Below are 24028 nucleotides of genomic sequence, written 5' to 3' on the forward strand. Positions count from 1 at the left end.
CTTTAAATCTTTGATATAAAGAATTCCTTTGATGTAAAGAATCACTAAACCCCTGATTTAATGATTTTGTGAATTTTAATTTCCCATTATCAAGTTTAATTGAAAGGTGCCACATTTAATAATTGAATATTTAAGACATTCTGTTGCTTGGCTTCTGGCTGATTAGCAGCAAAACTTCCAGTCCCCAAAGCCAATAGATAAAGCAATACAAATAAAGAGAATACCATCATGAAGTCCTCTCTGAAAACTTATTACACTTAAACTTATGGTCTATATATCACTTGTTCTAGGAAGATTATTCCTGCTTATATAGCTGCTCCAGAATATCTGTCCCGGTCAAGAATAATTCCCAATTTATGGAGCACCCTGGATCCATATGTGTGTGAAGAACCTTTTGCACTGCCTGAAACACAGTGTTTGATAAAAGCACCTGTATTTTATTACTGTTGCTCTTAGGGGTTTGAAAATTGTGGCATGTAGGTCAAATCTGGCCCACCACCTGTTATTGTAAATAGCTTTATCTGATAAAGCTATTTACAATGGACTGAGATAAAGCCACATAATAAATAGAATACTATACAGCTTTGAAAAAGAATCATCTATGCCACATGCATTTGCATTAATGCTTCATAGACCTAATATTTAGTTTTAAAAAGTCACAAAAGAATGAGACCATTAGTCTGAAGTTTAAAACCATGAAGAGCCAAATAAGTTTATGGAATCATACATTTGTGGCATAATTTTTTTTTAATGCAAGGGAATAATAAAAAATTCAGAAGAATGGTTCCTTTGGAGGAAAACTATGGAGGAAAATTAAGGTATTAGCAGTTCTCACTTTCTTAAGGGGCTGTGTGAGTACATGATTTATTTTTGACGTCCTTTAAATTATGCATAAATGTACACATGCTATTACAAGTAAAAAAACAAACAACAACAACAAAAAAACCCAGTTGCCCCCATCCCACTCCCATCTTGATCCCCAGTGGCATCTGTTGTCAACACTCTCAGCTGTCTCTCTTTTATGTATCCTTCAATCTATTGCTCCACAATTTTCGACAGTTACTATGGAATTCCTGTTTTGGTAGACAAGGATTTTTGTATTTCAGAATTATATTTTAATTTATAAAAACTCATTTTACTTTTTCAGAAAGAATACAGTTAATTTTCTGAGTCAATAAATTATAGTTCCTTTACATTTCCTTTTCCTCATTACTTTCTTTCTGTTTCTTCTTCCAAGTTCCTTTCTTATATTTTTATGGTTTTGACCTCTGTATTTTATGTTAGAGGATTTTTTCAAATAGTTGGTGATCCTTGACTGCTATTTTATATGTAAGGTCGGGGTATGACAAACCTGGATAGAAGCTCAGTGTAAATGGGCAGGGTTTGCCCAGTGTTGGATATCATGGTGGGGCAAACATTGCAAACAAGCCATTTCATTTACACCCTGTGCCCCATCCCCTACCTCCACCAATGACAGGATTTGTTTGTCTTTGTTCTTAGACCGATCTGTTTTTCCAGATGGAATTTCTCCAGGTACCTGTCTGGGGGCTGGGGAGTAGGGTGTCATCCTGACTGGGAGCATTCTAAGAGAGAAGCCTAGAAAGGATGTGGAATGTTGATAATTACTTCATTCCAGCACGAAACCTCAACCCCATCCTCTGTGTGCCTAATGTCCATGAGTCCCAAGTCTGTCTGCTTGATTTTCTCTAGAGACTGTACTTCCTGATCATGACAGGTAGGATTATACATCTGACACCTAATTGTACCATAGACTTAACTTTTAAATAATCCCCATATATTCAGCTACCCCCTCACCCTTGCCTTCCCCTGCACATGAGGCCTCTAATATATGTGTGTCCAAGGTTCTGCCTTCCTCTGCAGACAGTTAGGTTTGTTCTTTCATCTGCATGACATTTACTACTCTTCCAACTACTCTGCCTTCCCGTTTTGTGTTTCTCAATTTAAGGCGCCTAGTAGTTCATTAAAGATATATTATCTATCTTATAACTTGGGTTGATTTTATAGGAGAAGAGGAAGGGAAAAGGCCTTTATTAACACAGAACTGAAAGGAGTTTTGCTTTTCGCATCTTAGAGGCTATATTGCCTTGTTGCAACATGATTGATAAGGTGCGTGCATCGCTGCTGAAATGAGATATGCTTCAAGGGAAAGGACACAGGACTAGTAGTCAGACACCTGGGTGACTGTGGGCAAATAACGTACAGTGTGTTCGTGGCACTCATACTATCAGAAGGTGACTCATCCATATGGGAGAAGCTCCGGATACACATATTTGTGACCGCAGTCAGGATGGGTGAAGGGGCTTGCTCACTCTTCATGGGTGATGGTGAGTAAATATTTTGGACCACTGTTATTTCATTCACATGGATGACTTAAGTATGGACTATAAAATGTGCTGACTTTCTGTGATGGATGTGCTATGAGAATAAGGAGGATGATAAAGACTAATTATAGGGGAAACATGCTGAGTTATATACTGTAAGCCCTAACAGAGTCTTGTAGGAATTTAAAAATATGTATGTATAGTGCTCTTTCATCTTCCCTTTCTTCCTAACATTTCCTGGAATCGTCGTTTTATGTTTATGGAAGGAGCTCAGTGAGTCTACCAGAGCAATGTGTTACTTATGTCAACTGTTGTTAGCCAGAAAGTTAACAGAGTAGAGTGGCTTAGGTTATTAATAGTGCACGTTACAGCAATGGCTGCAAAGACTGTGTGTGAGGTTGTTCTAGGTGAAGAATGTCCGTAAAAGGAAACAGTAAAGCAGCCTCAGGTATCTTAGAGAAGAAAGTGTTTCTCTTTGAGTCTTATCACAGATTTTGCCGTCCAGTGGCCTGAGACCCTGAAGCTAGGAGTGCCCACTGTCAGGAGCTCTTCCCCTTCTAAGCAGGAGTGGGAAAGAGCCAGGTAATTTGCATCATGATATGCTCTAAATCAAAGGCCATCCATCATTTCTGATATCTTGAATGCAATGATTATCATATCAAAGACATGCGATGACATTGAAGATAATAACTTTTCTGTTGTCCATTATCTCTAAACAGCTTGGAGTAATTATTAGCACGTGTTCTTTTCAAAAACCTAACACTAATGTTTGGAGAGAAAAGCCCTATTTGAGCCACCAAGAATATGTACGAGACTGGGTTCAATGTCTTAACAGAACATGAGAAATTATGTAAATAAGACAGGATGTCCAAAGGTCTTATAAACTTTGTTGTTTAGAATCCTTCGGAGGGCAATATGATTATCTGTGTACCTAGGATTGGCCTTATATGAGAAAGCCAACCTCCTCAACTGAGCATATAACTTTAAGAGGAGATTCTGTAGAGATTGATAAAGAAGGGAAAACATTTTCAGCTAGTTAGCCAAAAAAGCTTTGGGAATCATGGATTATATAAACATACATACATATATATCAGGCATTGTCCTAGGTGCCCATAATAGTAAACAAAATAATAACATTCATTGGCAGTCACCGAGCTAAAAGTATGGTCTACAGACCAGAAGCGAAAGTACCACCTGATAGCTTATTAGAAATATGAGAATGTCAGACCTTGTATTAATTTTTGAGGGCCATCTCAACAAATTGGGCGAGTAAAAATAACAGAAATATATTACCTCACAGTTCTATAGACTGAAAGTCTGAAATCAAGCTACTGGCAGGGATGTGTTCCCTCTGAAACCCGTATGGGAATCCTCCTCTTCCTGTCTTCTGGTGGTTTGGCACTTTTGATGTGCAGCTTCATGACTCCAGTCTCTGTCTTCATCATCACTTGGCATTCTTCCTCCATGTCTCTGTCTTCACATGGCCCTCTTGTTATAAGGACACCAGTCATTACATTTGCAATGACCCTATTTCCAAATAAAGTCACATTCTGAGGTCCTGGAGATGAGGACTTCAAGGTAGCCTTTTTAGGGGAAATACAATTCAATCCGAAACGGGTCCCATCTCATTTATGGTGAATGAGAACCTGTATTTTAATGAGGTGACTTGTAATTCACATGCACATGAAACTTCTAGAGGAAATCCCACAAATTCTTGATTGCCTTATGCTATTACAGACGAACTTTTCTAACGACTTTGCCTATGATGTGCAGATGTATGTAGGATGAAGATGTTTCCCATGCAATTTAAGAATGATCGAGAAAAGCTTTCCCTTTTCTCCTCAATACTAGGTCCATCAGTGTGAGAAGGGAAGTGAAGGAACATTTGCTCTACCAGTCATTGGCAGCCATGCAGATTGATTGTTGGGACAGGAGGAATGAAAACTGGATTTGTAATATAGAAATTTCAAGCAAACAAACATAAAACCAGTAAGACATGTATATGTGGCATCATGCCTATGGTATATCTTGAATGGTGAACCTCTGAACTCTAACCCCTCCTGAAACAGAGAATAAATAAATTATATACCCTGCTATTAAAAGTTGAATTACGTATATGGAATAAGTTCTGGCCTTAGAGTTGAACCCTCATAGTTGGAGGCCACCTGAAGGTACAGAATTGAGGTTTTCTGGGTTATCCTGATGTTATTAACTTCTGTCCCAAAGAGAGGTCCTAGTTCCTCTCATTTTCTTAGCATTCACACCATCAGTTTGAAGAGCAGAGCCTTGGACAGTGGGCCTGTGTTTTGTTTTTGTTTTATGTTTTACTGGAAAATGGATCTTTCATAGTTCTTCTGTTTCCCTTTTCGTTTTCTTTCTGCCCTGTAGCCCTCTATCCAGTTGCTTCTCACCAGGTTAGCTGCCAGTGGTTTAGAAATGTTTCCTGGTTATTACAGGCAAGCACTCTTTAAGGGGCCTTGAGCTCTAAGAAATAATAGGATGACACTTTTCATCTGTACCTTTGTGTGACGAGAACTTTGGCCTTGTCTGAAGACAGGGCATGAATGCATTGGTCATATTCTTTCCTAGGTCTCTACTCAGTGAGAAAACGTGAATTTGTTTTGGTGTTTGTTTCATGCATAACATAAAAACTCTAAAACCATCAGTATTATCTGCCGCCCGCATTCCCACTCCCCTCTATCCCACAGTACCCTCTACCCCTCACCCAGCCACAGCCTTCACCTGCTATGGCCTTCTCTCCATTTGCTTTCTGTGCAGTATCCACTGGCCTGAAAACCAATAAAAGGGTTTTTGTGTCTCATCTGTAAGGGAACGGGAAGCCAAATATGTTCTCAGACGCAGGACAGGGTGACAATTTGCCTTTTCACATTTCTTGGTGAAGAGCCTAAATCCTTAAAGTAAACCTCATATGAGCAATTTTATGTGTCCCCAAAAATAAGGCCGTGGAAGAGATTCAGACTTAACAGTTTGACAGAACAGTGCAGCTTAGTTTGCCTTGACACATTTAGTGGGACAGATAATCAGGCTGCGTGTGGAAAGCTTATTTTAATGCCATTATTCAGGCTGTCAACAGAGGCCACTACCCAGAAGCATACCCAGCCACGATGGCCATCAGCAGTGAGGACTTGTTTGTACCAAGTCAGGTGACGTCTCATAATATGGCCCCATGGAGCCAGCCAGCCAGCTTCTCTGGGTGTGATGCCAATGAGTGGCCAGGGGCAGGACAGGGGAGAAGGGAACAAGGAAGCTGAGTCAGCACTGATTTTCCTGGACATGTGCCAGGAAGCAATTGCATGTTTCCAAGGAGAGATAGCAAGATGACTGCCAACTCTGATCTGCCATCTCCTCCAGTTGGCCCTCGCTCCTGCGACTGGCTGGGAGCAGTTGTCACTTATCTCTAGTCATTACTACACTGGAAATGGCAGGACAGGCACAGGAAAAGCCGCAGCTGTGAAGTGAGATTGTGTCTGTTGCTTCATCCTCATTGGTTTGTTGTTGTTGTTGTTTGTGTATAAGGCCTGCATCTAAGGGCTACCATCCCTCACGGCCTTGTAACGTCTTGTGTCGCTTCTTGGAATTTCCTTCCATTGGGGAATTCTCACTCTATTTTCCAAATTACATTTTTATTACTAATAAAAGAAGAATTTAAAACTTGGTGGTGTATCAACGGGTGACAATTAACTGAGAGTGAAGTTAAACCTACGTGTCCCCTTGATAATACCATTGCTCACCCCCAGAACATACTGATCTCACATCCAGCCAAAGTCAGATCCCATACTGATTTATATTTATGGTTTGGAGGGATCCAGAGTAAATTATCATCTTGATCATCAGAGCTGGTAGTCCTTAGGATGGGTGCATCAAGGTCTACGTTTCTAACAGGATTTTACCTGCCTTCCAGCCTAGTCCACAGAATGTCTCCAAGATAAATGCCACGGTCATTATGCGAGCACCTTGATCCCTTTGCAAGCCAGTCACTTAGAAATGCAAAGGATTACTGCTAATAAGACAGGCTGATTTGTCATCAGTAGCACATGCGCTTTAATCCAGCCTCTTAAAGTCTGCAGTTTTGCCAAGCAGTGGCATTCAGTGAGTGTTGATATGAAGCATAAGCAAAAGATTTTGCCAGTCTGAAGGTACAAAAATAGAAATAGTATTTTTTTAGAACTTTCCTTTGGAGAGTTCAGGTTGTCTACTTCCTGTATTTTCCACTGTGGGGTACAATCTCCCTGAGAGAAGCAAACCATGTACTCATTTGTTCTCTGTAGTTGGAAATGTTCTACATTTGGATATTTGAGATATCTGCTCATGTGTGTGAATTTTTTATTTATTTGTTTTTGGTGTGTGTGGGGGGGAGGGGGATTTGGACAGGTAAGGGAGCAAGCAACATGCTCTTAATTGCCTGAGGTGCCCAGGGGAAGTTCATTGCTGATTATGCGTGTGGCTGTATTTAACTAGACCTGGTGCCTAGTCTCCAGGCTCTATGATAAAACCAACTTCGTTGGAGATGGAAACTGAGGAAATTCACATGTGAGGACTAAGCCAAAGAACAGAATAGGTTTGAATGTGTCCCATGTCCAGGGAAGGTGCAGGCATGGAAATCATCTTCATTTTCTGGTGGGGAAGACTCGCTGGAAGAAGAAGGCTTCTATGATTATCTTAATTGTGTAGCTGTGCCTGACTCACTCAACTGAGCATGCTTGCAGCATTCAGGGTGTATTTATTCGGACTGTTTATTTTTATTTTTACTCCTGGCCATGTCTCCCAAGCTCGGACAGAAAGCTGAACATATATGTGGATTTTATGTAGATGCGAAAGTCCCACTGGACCTGGCAGGAATTCTTTCTCAGTTTGTCTGGCAAGACTTTTCTAGCTGAGTAGTCAGGGTGTGGTTTTTCCAGTATAGAAAATTTTTCCTCCCATTTTGTCTTAATCCTTATTCAAAGAGGCAGGTTCCTCTAAAAACCCACACATGTAAGAAATAATAATAATTTGGGTACACTGGCTCAAGGTGCAGGTTTAGACAGCGTGGGCTGGGGGCTTGCCTTTCCCCCTCTGGAAGGCATTGTAAGAGCTCCTTAGGCAATGTAACAGTACGTATGTGTGACGCCCTAATCCGAGCATGTGGCGGGGGTCTGGAAAGGCTTGGCCTTAAACTAGGCATGTCTAATAGGGTTTAATGCAACCTGTGAATTTGCCCCAGCACAAGGTCATCTTGTAGGTCAGTGGAATGCTGCACAAATTGCATTCTGCTCCAGACTGTAATTATACCTAGGAGAAGGCCGTGTGCTGCCAAGTTCAGCTGACTCCAGATAGGACCAAGATAAACTGAGAGCTTACTAACATTTCTGAAAAAAACTAATTTTTAAGGATTTGATATAAAGCATCTCTTGTTTAAAAAAAATGATGGTCTTGAGGTTTATGAAGGAGCTTTGTGTTGGAGATGGTGAGACCAGCTATTGTCTACTTTCCCTGGGAGCAGAAAAGGATTGAAATGGAAGCAGGAGGAATTTGAATCAGACAAAATAAAATGCTTTGGTGCCAAAAGTTACTTAATACTAGAAAATGATTTTGAGGATTAAACAAATCAACTAATATGCACATGAGGACAAAGAAGAATGAAAATGGGTATTGGGGGTAGTCATAGAATAGGAAGAGCATGAAAAGTTTAGGTTATATTTACAACTAGCTGAGGTAGGATTCTGTTTTGTTTGTTTGGTGATAGGAAATGGCTATAAATATGTGTACCTTATATGAAATGTAACCATAGTAATTTTTAAATTTAAAAGTGTGAACATTCTTCTCAAGTAAAGTCCATCCTTAAATATCTGGGCTTTTGAGCCAATCCAGGGGCAGAAGGGTAAGTGAGGCAACATTTGCAGGTTTCTTCAATTCTCAGGGTTAAGTGATTCCAAAATCCACTTCAACCAGAGTACACATTGGATACACACTTTTGCAAGTACTCATACTCTCCCAAAAATGTTTTCTGAAGTATCTTTCTTTCTTGCTTTTTTAAAAATACACTTTATCAATTATGCTGTTACAGTTGTCCCAATTTCTTTTCCCTTTGTTCCCCTCCACCCAATGACCCCCCTCCCTCCAGTTGTCTCCCCCCCCGCTTAGTCCATGCCCATTGGTTGTGCATATAGTTCTTCTCAACATCTTCCTGTCTACTCCACTCCCTCCTACTATGCTTCTTAATTCCTGTACCATCTCCCTCCCTTTCCCCCCTTCCCCCTCCCTGTTGACCTCCCCCCATAATGTTCCCCATACCTATAGTTCTTTTTCCACTCTCGTTGCTTATTTAGTTTGTCTTTGTTTCCGTTCCCTAGCTTCTGTTATTGGTTGTTGTGATACAGTTTTCATTTTAATGTTCATAGTTTTGATCCTCCTTCTCCTAAACAAGTCCCTTTAACATCTCATACAACAGTGGTTTGGATCTAATGAACTCCTTCAGTTTTTGTCCTGGAAACACTTTCTTTGCCCTTCTATTCTGAATGACAGCTTCACTGGATAGAGTAATCATGGTTGTAGGTTTTTGCTTTTCATTACTTTGAATATTTCTTGCCAGTCCCTTCTTATCTGCAGAATTTCTTTTGAGAAATCAGCTGACAGTCTTAATGGGACCCCTTTGTACATAATTCTCTTCTTCTCTCTTACTGCTTTTAAGATTCTCTCTTTATCCTTAATTTTTGACATTTTGATTATACTGTGCCTTGGTGTGTTTCTCACTGGGTCCAATTTTTTTGAAACTCTCTGTGCTTTCTGGACCTGTAAATCTGTTTCCTTCCCCAAGTTAGGGGAGTTCTGCTTCATTATTTTTTCACATACTTTTTCCATTTCTAGTTCTTCTTCTTCACCTTCTGGCAACCCTATGATTTGGATGTTGGCCTGCTTATAGCTGTCCCATAGATTTCCAAGCTTCTCCACATTTTCCTCACTTTTCATTTCCTCTTTCTGCACTGGTTAACTGTTCCTTCCCTGCGTTCCGATTTATTGATTTGATTCCAGGTTTTCTTTCCCTCACCACTTGTTTTGTATGTGTTTTTGTTCATTTCAACAGGACTAGCCTCATTTCTTCCCCGTCTTGTTTAAGATCTGCTGTTAGATCTGTAAGCGTTCTTATAACCAAAGCTCTGAAGTATGCCTCAGAAAGATTTCCTATCTTCTGAGCTGTTAGATTAGATATTTGCTGTCTGGTCAGCTGCATCAGCGGAATCTCTATCATGATCTGTACCATCCTGACAGTTTTGTGTTTACCTTTGCTTCCTGGGTGGGGCTGTCACACCTCCTACTCTATCGGGGGCGGAGCCCTGGGCACTCATCACAACCAGTCGACCCTTCTCACTGTGACATTTTCTGTAGGGGTCAGGGTTCAAGATGGATTCCTGCTGTTCACTCTCTGCTGAAAGAATGGGAGCCTCCTCCTCCATCCCCACCTCTTCTGGGCCTCACAGTCCGAGGCATTGGGGTTCTGCCTTCCCCAGTGTTGGAATTGCAAGCTAACAGATCTGGTCTGCAGCCAGGGGTGCTCCCCAGGCGCTTCACCACCGTCACCACAGCTGCCACCGCCAGCACAGCTTGACCTCTCCACCCCGGTTTCGCCCCTCGTACCCATTCAGAAGAGCACCACTTCTTTATAGCTTCATACGTTGGACTTCCACTCATTTTCTGGAACTTCTGGTTATTTCTGGTTTTGCGGTAGTTGTATTTCTTCTTAGTGTGGAGGGAGACAGAGTGTGTCAGTCTAGGCCTCCATCTTGGCCAGAAGTCTGAAGTATCTTTCTTGAATGGCCTGGAGTGGGGCTCTTTATCCAAGGACTCATATGGAAGAAAGTCATGTTGGGAGCTTCAAGGAAAACCATTTGTTTGAAATGCATATTATGAAGCCATTGGCTAATCAAGTCAGGACTCCTACCAAAATCCAGCAATCAAATGTAGGGGATTGGCCTCAAGGTCTTCCACAGTTTGAAAGCCCCTACGGCCAGCTGGTCGCAGTGCCTAGAAGAGCCTTCACCCTGGTGGCCATGCAGAATGAATAGAGCCCTTTATATGTGGATAACCAGAATATGAGTTACACAGTTGTTGGGGTTTCACTGTCTGCAGGGTTTATCTCTCAACCCTCCTTTGTAGAGAGGTTTTCTGAAGGTGAGACCTGGACATCTGTTTCAGGGAAAAGGCACTGAATGTAACACTATGGAAAAAACATTCCAGTTATCCAGGGGAATACTGTGCCTGAAATAGCCATCTTATTCATAACCCCACCTTTCAATGAGTCCTGGAATTTTTAGGGATCATATACCTAAGAATAATTAGAAACTTTTTGTGTTAACTGATCCCCATAAGTCACTCCCTTATATCAGCCTTATTTATACGTTTCCCTTGAAACTAATCTTTGACCTCCCATGGAATGATGATGTATACGTATTCATGTATATTCATATACATGTATACACATATATTATTATTTCTAGTCTTTGCATCCCTCCCAGTCCACTAGCATGGGAGTCTACATTGGGTAAATGCTGGTGAATTGGACTGACTGCATGTCAGCATTGATATGATGATGAGTCAGGGCAGGACTAGAAATAGGAGGCTGATCTCCTGACTTTTCTCTTAATAACCAGTCACCAGACTATGATGCCAGTCACTTTCCAAAGCTCGCTAAGGGGCCCTGGCAGCTCAGCATGCTAAAGCTAGAAGCCAGAGGGAAGGCCTGTTGTTTTATAGCTGTAGTTCCCAGTTGTGTTTGTATTTCTTGTTAGACTGCTGGGAGCCTTTGATTTGGGCAGACAACTTTTAAAAATGGTTAAAATAGCACCAGAAATAACAGCAAGAATGCTGAAAGAATGGGCTGGTGATGTTTAGTTAAATTTTTGAATTAATGCATAGTTTGATATAACTTTTATATTTAAAGTACTCTAAAAAGGGCAGACTGTTAAATATCAGACAATCTCAGGCAACTTAGAATTCTAAAAATCTTTCAGATAATCATATGATGACCAGCCCACACTGTTCAGTAATGTGAATATAGAAGATACAGTGATTGCGTTTGATTTCTTTCAAGCCCAGAATGCATCAGGGAAGCTAGTGGAACTGGAAAGAATAAATGCACAGTATTAGTTTCCTTCTTGTCGTACGTTCTTTCTCTTCAGAGAGAAATGTTTGAAGTTCACTTTGCCTAGAAGTTGGCATACCAAGTATTCATATAATGCAGTAAAGGGGGAAACAAGGGGGTTTTCAGTTAACAGAGGATTCTACAGAAACTGCATCTGGTTATTTGAAACTTCACTATGATTCTAAACAATTATTTTAAAACTGATGTAATCATTCTTGATCAAGAACTAATTAGAAATCTTTTTTAAAAACTGTTTTGCCACCCACTAAATCTTTGTTTTTTCTCTTTTCTTTTCCTTGTTCATTCTCTCTATCAGTTTTCTTCATTCTTGTTTTCCCTTCTTAATGTTTTCTTCCTAACTACTCTGTTGTGAAAGTAAATGCCTCAGATATAAATATATATCTGGGTAACAGGTTGTGAGATTTGGTCACAGATATCAAAAGGGAGTGTTGGGTTAGCAGAACAATTGTTCTTTTCTTTCTGTGCCCCTTGCCTTAAAGCTCCAGAGGTGAGGTGACTGCACTCACTTTACAGGACTCTTGGGTATGCATTGTTATCACTTCAGAAATCCACAGCGGGATCAAAGTTTACAGTGCTGTGGTGCTCACTGCCCCCAATTCACAGCCATTAGTTCGTGTGCTGAGCAGCACAATACCTAGCACTTAGTATGGGGTGCAGTACAAGGTCCTTCTTGTCCCTCTCTCTTAGAAAATGCCCCTTATCGACAGCAATCTCTGTGTGTATCTCTTTCTTCTCACGATTTAGCTATGTTCTTCTTTCTTTTAAAATTTATTTATTTGTTTTTAGAGCGAGGAGAAGGGAGGGAGAGAAACATTGATGTGGGAGAGATACATCAATCAGTTGCCTCTCGTGCACCCCCAACCGGGGACCTGGCCCAAAATTCAGGCATGTGCCTTGACCAGAAATCAAACTGGCGACCCTCTCGTTAGCAGGCTGGCACTCAATCCACTGAGCCACACCAGCCAGGGCTATGCTCTTCTTCTTTTTAAAAATGTATTGGGGTAACATTGGTTAATAATATTATGCAGGTCTCAGGTGTACATTTTATGATACATAATCTGTGTATTGCATTGTGTGCCCACCATGCAAAATTGGACCCCTTTTACTCATTACTACTCTCCACCCCCATTCATTCTGTGTCTGTGAGTTTTTGTTTGTTTACTTTGCTTGTTTCTGCATTTGCTGCTTTCAGTTTCATATTCCACATATGAGTGAAATTGTATGAGCTATGTTCTTATTCAGATTTCTTTGCACTATACCAGCTTAAGAGACCTAGTAATTAGAAAACAGCAAAAAGTATACAAAGACAATTCACAAAGAACATGTGACCAATAACCAAATGTTTAACCTTACTATTAAATAATTTAAAATGCGGAATAGTGAAGAAAACATTTTACCTATCAAGATGGCTAAATGTTTTAAAATTTATAATTCCCACCATGGATGAGGGAACAGGAAAATGGTCACTCTCAAATTCTTGGTAGGAGTGTAAATCAGTATCACCTATTAGAAACAATTTGGCAATGTTTACTAAGATTTTAAATGGACATAGTGTTTGAACAGCTTCTATAAATCTATTCTATTGAAATATGAGGTCAAGGGGCTAAGGATGTATCTCCATGGTTGTTCATTGCAGCTTTGTTAATAATTGACAAAATACGGAAACTTTCTAAATGTCTGTCAACTGAGAAATAAAGTATGTGTCATACTTAGAAGAGGCCCTGTCTATACTGACATGGAAGATATCAATAATGTATTTATAAAAGAAAGAAAAAAGATGCAGAATGGGGGATGGGGTGGGGGAAGCTGAAAAAAAAAATGTATTGCTTGCCCTGGCTGGTGTGACTCAGTGGATTGAGTATGGCCTGCAAACCAAAAAGTCACTGGTTTGATTCCCAGTTAGGGCACATGCCTTGGTTTCGGGTCAGGTCCCAGTTGGGGGCATGTAAGAGGCAGCTGATAAATGCCTCTCTCACACATGGATGTTTCTCTCCTTCTCTTTCTCTGTCCCTTCCCCTCTCTTTAAAATTAAATAACTAAAATCTTTGAAAAAAAATGTATTGCTTGCCATTTTTATGAAGATAAAACCCTGCACATGTGTGGGCACACACACATGTTTAACTTGAATATGTACATATATATTCTACTCTTTGTTTTAACCCTCTCTTCTAATTTTTTTTCTTTTTCTTTTTGTAATTTGTTTGATACTGTCCTCCACTTTCTAACTTCAAAACATATTACAAGCTACAGTAATTGAAGTAGAGTGGTACTGTAACAGAACCCCTGGGCTGCTCCGATTGAAACAGAACCCACGGGCTGTTTAGTTAGGGGCCCGATTGCCCGCCGCCAGAATTATAACTCTCAATACCAGAATTTAGTGAAAAGAAAAAGAACTGTTTATTTAACAGTTATATAGATTTAGATTATTTGTGAATTTCTGCTGTTAAGTCTTATGTTCTTTAAAACACCCACAAACACATAGTTCTGCCTTTCCCCTACCAAACCAGGCTAGTTTAGAAAAGTTAGAAATACTGTTTTCCTACTTCCTAGACACAGTTCAGCTTTACCGGTAGCTGCCAATCATTCAATTCTGATTGGAGAGGTCTTTCTGTGCTGTGGTGCCCGCCAGCTTTCAATGCAGAACTGCGTGGATTCTCAGCCTCCTCGTAAAGTGCCTTCTCAAAGCCGCATGGTGTTTCCCTCTCAGAACAGCATGGAGAACCTCTTCACCAAGCTGCATGGAGAACTCAGCTTCTTTAATCCACATGGGGAGAGAGAGCGCCTTCTTCCTGCAAATGTCATGGAACTCCTCTCCTTTTCAAAACTGCATGGCGAGAGCCCCTGCTAAAATGTCTGTAGCTGCTTTTTAAATCCCTGACTGTGTCCTCTGATGCAGTGGGTGTGGCAACCAGTTCCGACCATTCACAGATCCCTACGCAGGCTCTGTAAGCTCTTTCAGTGCCATCCCATGGTCCAAGACCCCTCCCATCTTCCTGGGCCTTGGAAGTAACAAAGCCATTTGCACAACAATGTTGCCAGCCACTAGCCCCAGGCATGCAAAAGCATCATAAAAGCTGCTTCCTTTTCCCCATCCCCCAGCTGCAAGCTCTGGGGTTTTTTTGGACACTCCCATTCTGTAACAGTACTAGTATAAATACAGACTTACAGACAAAGGGAACAGAACAGAACAAAACAGAGAGCCCAGATATAAGTCCACATATACATGGTCAAATGATTTTCAACAAAGGAACCAAGACTACATAATGTCTCAGGAAAGGATGGTCTCATCAACAAATGATGTTGGTAAAACTGTATGTCCACATGCAAAAGAATGAAATTGGATCCTTATTTTACAGCATAAACAAAAATTCACTCAAAATTGATTATAGACTTAAACATAGTATCTAAAACTATAGTTTCTAGACGAAAACATTCAGGGAAAGCTTTATAACATTGGTCTGGGCGATTATTTCCTGTATATGAAACTAAGACAGGCAACAAAAGCAAAAATAGACAAATAGTAGTCACACTTTTCAGTCAAACTTAAAAGCTCCTGCACAGCAAATGAAATAATCAATAGAGTGAAGAGGCAGCCTATGGAATGGGAGAAAATATTTGCAAACCATGTATCTCATAAGGTATTAATATCTCAACATATGTACTGAACTCTTTTTTAAAAAAATAATTTGTTTATTTTATTTTTAGAGTGAGGGGAAAGGAGAGAGAGAGGGAGAGAAACATCACTATATGGTTGCCTCTCACTCGTGCTGTACTGAACTCTTAATAATAAAAACAAACAAAACACCCTGATTTAAAAATGCACAAAGGACTTGAATAACTTTTTCTCCATAGAGTCCATATAAATGACCAACAGGTGTATGAAAAGATGCTTAACATCACTAATGATCAGGGAAATGCAAATCAAAACCACAGTGAGGTATTACCTCATACCTATTAGGTGGCTATGAGAGAGAGAGGAGACAGACAGACAGACAGGCAAGTGATGAAGATATGGAGAAACTTATGCATTGTTGGTAGAAATGTAAAATGGTGTAACCATTATGAAAAAACAGTTTGAAGCATCCTTAAAAAATTAAAAATAGAACTCCCACATGATCCAGAACAGGATCTCAAAGAGATATTTGCACTTCCATGTTCATTGAGACATTATTTACAATATGAAGAAGTAGAAATAACCTAAGTGTCCATTGACAGATGAATGGATAAAGGCAATGTGATATACACACACACACACACACATACACACACACACATATATATATATCCATCCCCCACTTCACCCTTACACACATACACAGTGAAATATTATTCAGTCTTAAGGAAATTCTGTCACATGCTACAACATGGGTTAATCTCATGAACATTATGCTAAGTGAAGTCAGCTAGTCACAGAAGGACAAATACCGCATAATTCCATTTATATGAGGAGTCAAACTCAAAGCAGCAGAAAACTGCCAGGGTTTGGGAGAAGGAAATGGACCTAGGATTTCAGTTGTTCAGATGAAAAAGTTCTAGAAATGTGTTGTAGGGCATTGTGCATGTAGTTAACAATACTGTACTGTACATTTAAACTTTTGCTAATAGGGTAGATTTCATGTTATTCTTTCAATCCATGGCGGAGGTGGCGGGGAAACTAAGAAGGCCTAGGACATAGGTCCATTCAGTGGCCGTTGTGTTCCTAACATTTTAGCTGGTTGAGAAACCTGGTGGTATCATTTCACAACTGAAGAAAGACTACATGGAAACTTAGAAGTATATTTTTAAAGGTCTAGTCAAAAGTAGACAGAGAATTTGATACCAATAGGGAAGAGAATACAAATGCTTTGACTTATCACTGCTAACCCCCTTTTTTAGGAGACAGCATCACATTTCAGAAAACTCTTAAAGTTGTTAGTCCAGCTAAAGGTAACAAAGCCTCTTTTTCTAAACACCTGCTGTGTCAAGTCATTAGACAAGATTGCAAGGAAGACTGATTCTAGTCACACACATCCTTTCCACAATTCAGCCTGGTGGAACAATGAGGTGGGGATGGATTTGCTTGGTTTTCCTAATGACAGACAATCTCAATCTTAATCTCTCTCTTTCAGTTCTCTTGTGGTTGTTTACTTGCTTCTTTTAATTAGCTATTAGAAACACTAGCATTTGTCTTTCCTTTTAGTAGAATGCATTTCCCATGGTTTTCAGAAATCTAACTGGATAGTTTGGAGAATGTTTGTTTGAAGGAATCTTTGCTACCCAGTTGTGATCTTGTCATAAATTAGATTCCTGTGCCTGTTTCCAAGGTTGTAGCAGTCACTGCCCTGGACATTCAAGAATAAATCTAGTCAATTTCCAAAGCCTTTCTTTTTTGAGTTTGTTTACAGTTAGTTCAGGTGATGGTTTTATTTGCCTCTTTGGTTCTTTTCAGCAATTTTAAAAAATCATTAAGCTCTACATGCTTCATGAGGGTAAGGACTTAATCAGCCTGTCTTCTCTCCATCCCCAGAGTCCAGCACAGTGCCACAGCAGATATTTGTTGAATGAGTGAATCCCTGACTGAATATTTACTTATGTGGGTTTTCTTAATTTTGAATGGGACTTTTAAAAATCATTTCACTTTAGCCCCAGCCAGTATGGCTCATTGGCTGTTGTCCTGTGACTGAAGGGTCACGATTTGATTCCTGGTCAGGGCACAAACCTGAGTTGTGGGTTCGGTTCCCAGTCTAGACAGGTACGAGAGACAACTAATCAATGCATCTCTCTCACATTGCTATCTCCTTCCTCTCTCTCTGAAAAAAGCAATGAAAAAGTGTCCTTGGGTGGGAATAAAAAATAAAATAAAAATCATTTCTCTTTAAATCTGTGTTCTGTAAGAAAAAGCCAGAAATTGCATTTTTAAAGAAGATACTTGACTATACATAATCTCTTCCTCCTCTGCTTTCCTTTCATAAAAATAAATGAAAGATACCAAGTTTCTTCTTTATTTCTTTTAAAGTACACCCCTCCCCGAATCTTTCTCTAAGGCTAATACTAAGATTATTAAACATATTAGACTAAAAAATCTTTTATCTTAAAAAAAATTGTTTATTTATTTTTAGAGAGAAGGGAAAGGAGAAAGAGAGGGAGAGAAACATCACTGTGTGGTTGCCTCTCACTCACGCCCCCAACTGGGGACCTGATGTGCAACCTAGTCATGTGCCCTGACTGGGAATCGAACCAGCAACACTTGGTTCCCAGGCTGACGCTCAGTCCACTGAGCCATAGCAGCCAGGGCTCAAAATCTTTTATCTTGATGAAAGCTTGGTATTTACTATACTTTAGTTCTGATGATTATATAAAAGTGTCCATTCTGAGCAGAGAAAGGAAAGGCAAAGGGTTGGCAATAATTGATTTAGGACTGATCAATTGATAGGTAATTAGACAATCTTGGTTGCAGGAACTCACAGTATCTCTTATTGTTCAACCAGAAACAACTCAGCTAGTCTAGTACTAATATACATGTAGGTCTTAGTTACTATTAAATCTTGTCTTCACTCTATTCTGGTAAGTTGATAAATACCTTAGTGGGAGAGGAAGCATAGCTATTTAGTTTGTATTTTACTCAGGAAAGTACATTAAAAGACACAAGATTTGCTAATGTTTTGAGTGCATGTCATATGGATTTTTGTAGCCATGCCACATGAGAGAAAAGATAACTTTTTTCCCCTTAATGACCACTGTGTGATAAGTTATTAGGAACTTACCTGGCCTTACTAGGTTTAGAGGAACATGAAACTATGACGAGCTCTCCATGAAATAGTCATAAAGATTGAAATAAGTGTCAGTGAGGTATTTGGAGTATCTAAAAAAATTGTAACAGTTTTAGTATACATATATACCATGTAAAAGAACAATTCTAAGCAATTTAAAATTAAAGCTTTCCGTACAAAATATCATATTGTTTATATTAATAATAGTATAAATATGAAGCAAGCTACTCTCCAAAACAGGGAAAATTTGTTTAAATTATCTGTGTCAACAACTGTATTAGGTACTTCATGTATATTGTCATTTATTTCTAGAATAAATGTACCAGGTAAGTCAGTCAGCTCTTCTTCATGACAAAGAAGTTGAATACCTAGTTGTTACTTTTCCGAGGTCATATCACTGATAAGCTGCTGAGTCAAGATCACAGTGATCTTTCCCCTAAACCACTCAGCAGGTGACACACCCAAGAAGGGAGGCTATGAAGTGACTTAAAAGGTAAAAGCATGGAAAGTATGCCAATGATAAGTGGAAAAGTTGGATTTAAAAATTGCCATATATTGCAATTATAACTTAGTTAAGATGTGTTTAAATAATAGAGTAAAATATTATAAAGATTTTAGTGCTTGTGTTAGACTGGTGGAATTTGGGGTGGTGTTTTTTTCTTCATTTTCTAAAGTATTTATAGTTGCGGATAAGTTACTTTTAAGGTAAAGGGTTATTAAAATAGAGTGACTATAGCATCAGTCTAGTTCAACAATCAGAGTATATAAAAATCTTAATGTTTTTTGATATGCTTCTGAAAGGTTGCATGGTCATTTCATCTTATGTTAATTTTATGTTAAAATTCCAGATCATCAAGTTACTGGATGGAAAACGATCTCAAACTGTGGGAATTTTGATATCTAGTTTGCATTTAGAAATGAAGGACATCCAGCAGGGTAAGTCTCCGCCATCATTTTTATTTTTTCAATTTTTACTTTTTTCAGCTTTTTATTGTGAAAAATTTCAAACATATGTAAAACTAGTATGCCATAGTGAATCCCATGTGCCCACTACCTAGATACAGAACAGCTCACTTTTATTTCATATGAAACACCCTTTCTACACCAACTAGATTATTATGAAGCAAAACTTAGATGTAATTCATCTGTTAAAAATGTAAATTCATGGCTAAAAGATAAAGACACTTTTTCAAGCATAACTCAAGTGCCATTATCATACACTTAAAAACATTTACAGTGATTTCTCAATATCATTAAATATGCAGTTCTAATTTCCCTGATTATTTGTATCCTCACTAATTCATCCTTTTGTTGACAGTTAGTTTGATTGAGGATCCAAACAAATTTTATGCATTGCCTTTGATGTGTCTCTCAGATTTCTTTTAATCTGGAGGTTTCTGCCATCCATCCTTTTTTTCCTCTTTGTAATTAATTTTTGAAGAAACCATGTCACTTGTCCTTTGGCGTATCCTATAAGTTTTGCTGATTGTATTGCTGTGTTTTTATTTATTTTGTTTTTCTGTCCCTTGTGGTTCCTGCAAATGTTAGTTTGATCTAGGGACTTAATCTGAATGGGAGGAAAATATTTCACAGATGCTTATTCCTTTATTTATTTATTAGTATATTTTCTTGATTATGTTGTTACAGTAGTCCCAATTTTTTTCCCTTTGTTCCCCTCTGCCCAGTATCCCATTCTCTCCAGCAATCCCACCCCTCTTAGTTCATGTCCATGGGTCTTGAATATAAGTTCTTTGGCTTCACCCTTCCCTATATTATTCTTAACTTCCCCCTGTCTATTTTGTGTAAGCCAATTATGTTTCTTAGTCCCTGCACCATTTCCCATGTCTCCCTCTTTCCCCTTTCAGCTGATAACCCTCCAAATGATCCCCATACCTATGATTCTGTTCCTATTCCAGTTTGCTTAGTTGGATTCTGTTTTTATTTTTTAGATTCTGTTGTTGATAGTTGCGAGTTCGTTGTCATTTTAATGCCCATAGCTTGATCTTCTTTTTCTTAAATAAGTCCCTTTAATATTTCATATAATGAGGTCTTGGTGATGATGAACTCCTTTAGCTTTACCTTGTCTGGGAAGCACTTTATCTGCCCTTCCATTCTAAATGATAGCTTTGCTGGATAAGATTAATTTTGGTGGTATGTCCTTGCTTTTCATCTTTATGAATACTTCTTGCCAGTCCCTTCTTGCCTGCAGTTTCTTTTAAGAAATCAGCCGATAAGTCTTATAGGCACCCCTTTGTAGGTAACTCTCTTCTTTTCTCTTGCTGCTTTTAACATTCTCTCTTTATCTTGAACCTTTGACATTTTAATTATGATGTGTTTTGGTGTGGTCCTCTTTGGGTCTAACTTGTTTGGGACTCTCTGTGCTTCCTGGATTTGCATGTCTATTTCCTTTGCCAAATTAGGGGAGTTTTTCTTCATTATTTTCTCACATAAGCTTTCAATTTCTTGCTCTTCCTCTTCTCCTTCTGGCTCCCCTATGATTTGGCTGTTGGTATGTTTAAAGTTGTCCCTAAGCCTCTCCTCATTTTTTTTTAATTCTTGTTTCCTCATTCTGTACTGGTTGACTGTTTTTTACTTCCTGATGTTCCAAATCATTGATTTGAACCCCAGTTTCCTTCCCTTCACCACTGGTTCTGTGTGGATTTCCCTTCATTTCATTTAGCATAATCTTCACTTCTTCCCTTATGTGTTTGCCATACTTAAGGATATCTGTCAAGCCTGTGAGCATCTTTATCACCAGTGTTTTGAACTCTTCATATGTTAGGTTGGCTGTCTTCTTGTTGCTTATTTCTCCCACTGGAACCTTGATTTATTCCCTCTTTTGGGCCATACCTCTCTGTCTCCTCATCTTGACAGTTCCTGTGTTTGTTTGCCTCTGTGTCTTGGGTAGAGCTGTCACTCCTGTTATGTTGTAAGGGGTGGAGCCTTAGGGATTTATCAGTACAGGGCAACCGGTTTCACCACGTTGTGGCGCTTTATGTGGGGGGGGGGTTGAGAGGGAACAATGCCTCTTGCTCAGCACTCACTCCTTTTCCAGGCACTTCTCCAACTTTCGTATGGGACTTGTGCCTCTCTAGCTGTTGCTGCCATTCCCAGAGTGAGTGGGTCTGCAGATGTTCTAGGACCATGGGGGCCCTTTAAACAAGCAGACTCTACTGAGAGACCAGCAGTTTCTTCCTCTACCCCAAACCCCACTTGTTTGCACAGTCAGAAGCAATGAGGCTTTATTTTCCCCAGCCCTGGAACTGTGAACTACATGGTCTGGTCTGGTGCTGGGAGCGCTCCCCAGGTGTCCCTCTCAACTTTTTAAAACATACGACTGTGCTCTCCACTGGCCTGCTGCTGCCGTCGCTGCTGCCACTACCACTGCGTCCTCTCCACCCTCCTACCTGTCTGGATGAGTATTTCTTCTTTATATCTTTGTTTGTTGGACTTCCATGCAGCTCGATTTTCTGGAACTTCTGGTTGTCTCTAGTTTTGAGGTAGTTGTAGTCCTTCTTAGTTGTGGAGGGAGACACAGTATGTCTGTCTAGGCCTCCATCTTGGCAGGAAGTCCACAGATGCTATTTTATATTCTATCAAGAAGTTCATAATATCTGGTTGTCTCTTTATGTGTTAGTAAGCACTAATGATCTTTGCCTAGATTCATTATTTTATTACAAGTTTTCAAAATAATAATATACAAATTCCATCATTTCCTCATTAGTTGGGATACTATTATGGAGAAACACTTTTCTTCATCCACTTGTTATGTCATTGTTTTTTAATTCTTCTTTTATCCAAATGATGCTATTGCAAGTTGGTTGTCTTTGGCTCAATCTGATTTGAGACACTTGGAAAGTGATATTTTACTTGTATATATTTTTCTTAGTCTGTAAAAAAAAAAAAAAGGGTACCAAAAACCATCTTATCTTTTGAAATCTGTGTCTTGCATAAGAACAATACTCCCCTTTCTCAGTGATCATTTAAATGTAAATCTTTAACATGTTGCTGAATATTTTCTGAATAGTAATACTATCCGTTTTAGATACTTTCAGTAGACTTTAGCATGGGTTTACAGTGAAGACACTCTGAAATCGCACTGCCCTTCAGGTTTCAGCCTGTGTTGCCTCAAAGTTACTTTACTTTGGTACCCAGCAGAAGACACCCATAGGTCCTGAACTGAAAGACACTTAGGATACTTTCACATACTACTTTTCCACTCAAAAGAGCTTTCTTAAGGGCTTCCAATTTTGCTTTATTGCAAACAGTAAAAATTCTACATAAAACTAAAAATATCCTGAATTAGATGACAGTCACAGAGTATTCAAATAAGTTATTTTTAGTATTTAAGCTTAATAATAGAACTAAATACATAAGTGTGAATACTAAACCTCCAAAAATGTTGCAGTAATTAATTTGAATTAGAAAGGAATTAGAAGGGAATTCTTTAGTAACTTAGATGTTACGTCTTCTAGAAGAACTGAGTTTGGGATAAATTCAGACCAGGAAATGATGATGCTAGAAAAGGAAAAATAAAAAATAAAATAAAAATAGTATCAGCAGGGAAGTTTATATTTTTATGTCAAGGGGTCTAACATTTTTGATGCAGTCATTGAAATTAAAAAGCAGTTCTTCAGGTTCAGTGGCAGAGTTTTGTCCTAAACAACAGCACTCTTCATGAGCCTGCTAAAAACCAAGTATGCTTAGTTTTATCACCATGATATATATAGAGCTATGGATATGATTTTCACTCTAGCAACAGCACCTTAGACTTTACTCAGTTCTTTTTAGCATACTGCCATATGCATAAGAGTTGTTGATGCCATGTGATATTCCAGGTACCAACTTAGGACCATAAACTTTCCCGTGGATTTTCAGCCTTGCTGGATTGAATGTTCACTGTGAGTTGGATAAGAGACTTTTCCAATATTCTTCTCTGGACAAGAATAGGCTTATGTGAAGCAGAGGTGAACTTACTTTTTAGCACTGGAAATGCCAATAGTAGCATTACAGACTTCTAGGACTTGTGGGCACCATTTTAGTTTTCTCCTGCTTTAGGAACCTCTGTAGTCCACCAGAGTTGGCTCCTAAGCTCCATTTCATGTCTTCATTTAGTAATACATTCCAGATGAATATGGCAATATAACCTGAGCTTAATTTTTCTTTAGAATCATTTGACTGACACTGGCATCTGAAGGTCACTCAGGAGCCGAGCTATGTCAGTTACATTTCATTCTGAGTCCATGTCTGGTCGTGAATGGAATGCACTTGGCCTTGTGTTGTCATCCTGATGAAAGGACTCCCTGTGCTGACGTTGGCCTAAAACGTTTGTTTGCATGTGGGGGGTGTGGCTGCAGTGAGATCTGATTGGGGCAGGCCAGCTGGCAGCCAGGCAAGGTCACACAGCACAACAACCGTGGTGAAGTGACCACAGTTCAGAGACTATTCTTCAGCCTTCTGGGCATATATTCATCTTTGTCACTGCATAAAGACAAATGCACTAACTTTCGCTTTTCAAACTCACAAGGAGCTGATGTGTAAACTGTACAACCCGTTGTTTTCTTTGTCATGACAAAAATATCTTTCATATCTGTTCATCATTACCCCCATATCACTTGTCTCTGCTTGGCATTATGTATTCTTTGTAGCATTTTTCCCTTTTGCTGAGATTACAGGTTGGTAACCTAGATAATAGTTTGGGATATTTCAGTCCAGTGGTATCTCCCACGGTTAGATAATTCCAGTTTTTACTGGTCCAACTCATAAAAAGCAACATT

General features: G+C 39.3%; 1 protein-coding gene across 3 annotated transcripts in view; it reads left to right on the plus strand.

The window, feature by feature from the left end:
* FMN1 (formin 1) overlaps positions 1–24028 on the plus strand; it is a 393756-nt gene that overhangs the window by 210313 nt on the left and 159415 nt on the right. For all 3 annotated transcript variants that reach the window (XM_090271942.1, XM_090271940.1, XM_090271941.1), the window contains one exon: positions 19100–19187. In XM_090271942.1, the coding sequence (XP_090128068.1) occupies positions 19100–19187 (88 nt within the window). The remainder of the gene's footprint in view (positions 1–19099; positions 19188–24028) is intronic.

Source organism: Furipterus horrens, unplaced genomic scaffold (assembly GCF_987537825.1).
Source record: "Furipterus horrens unplaced genomic scaffold, mFurHor1.1.pri manual_scaffold_3, whole genome shotgun sequence".
NCBI lineage: Eukaryota > Metazoa > Chordata > Mammalia > Chiroptera > Furipteridae > Furipterus > Furipterus horrens.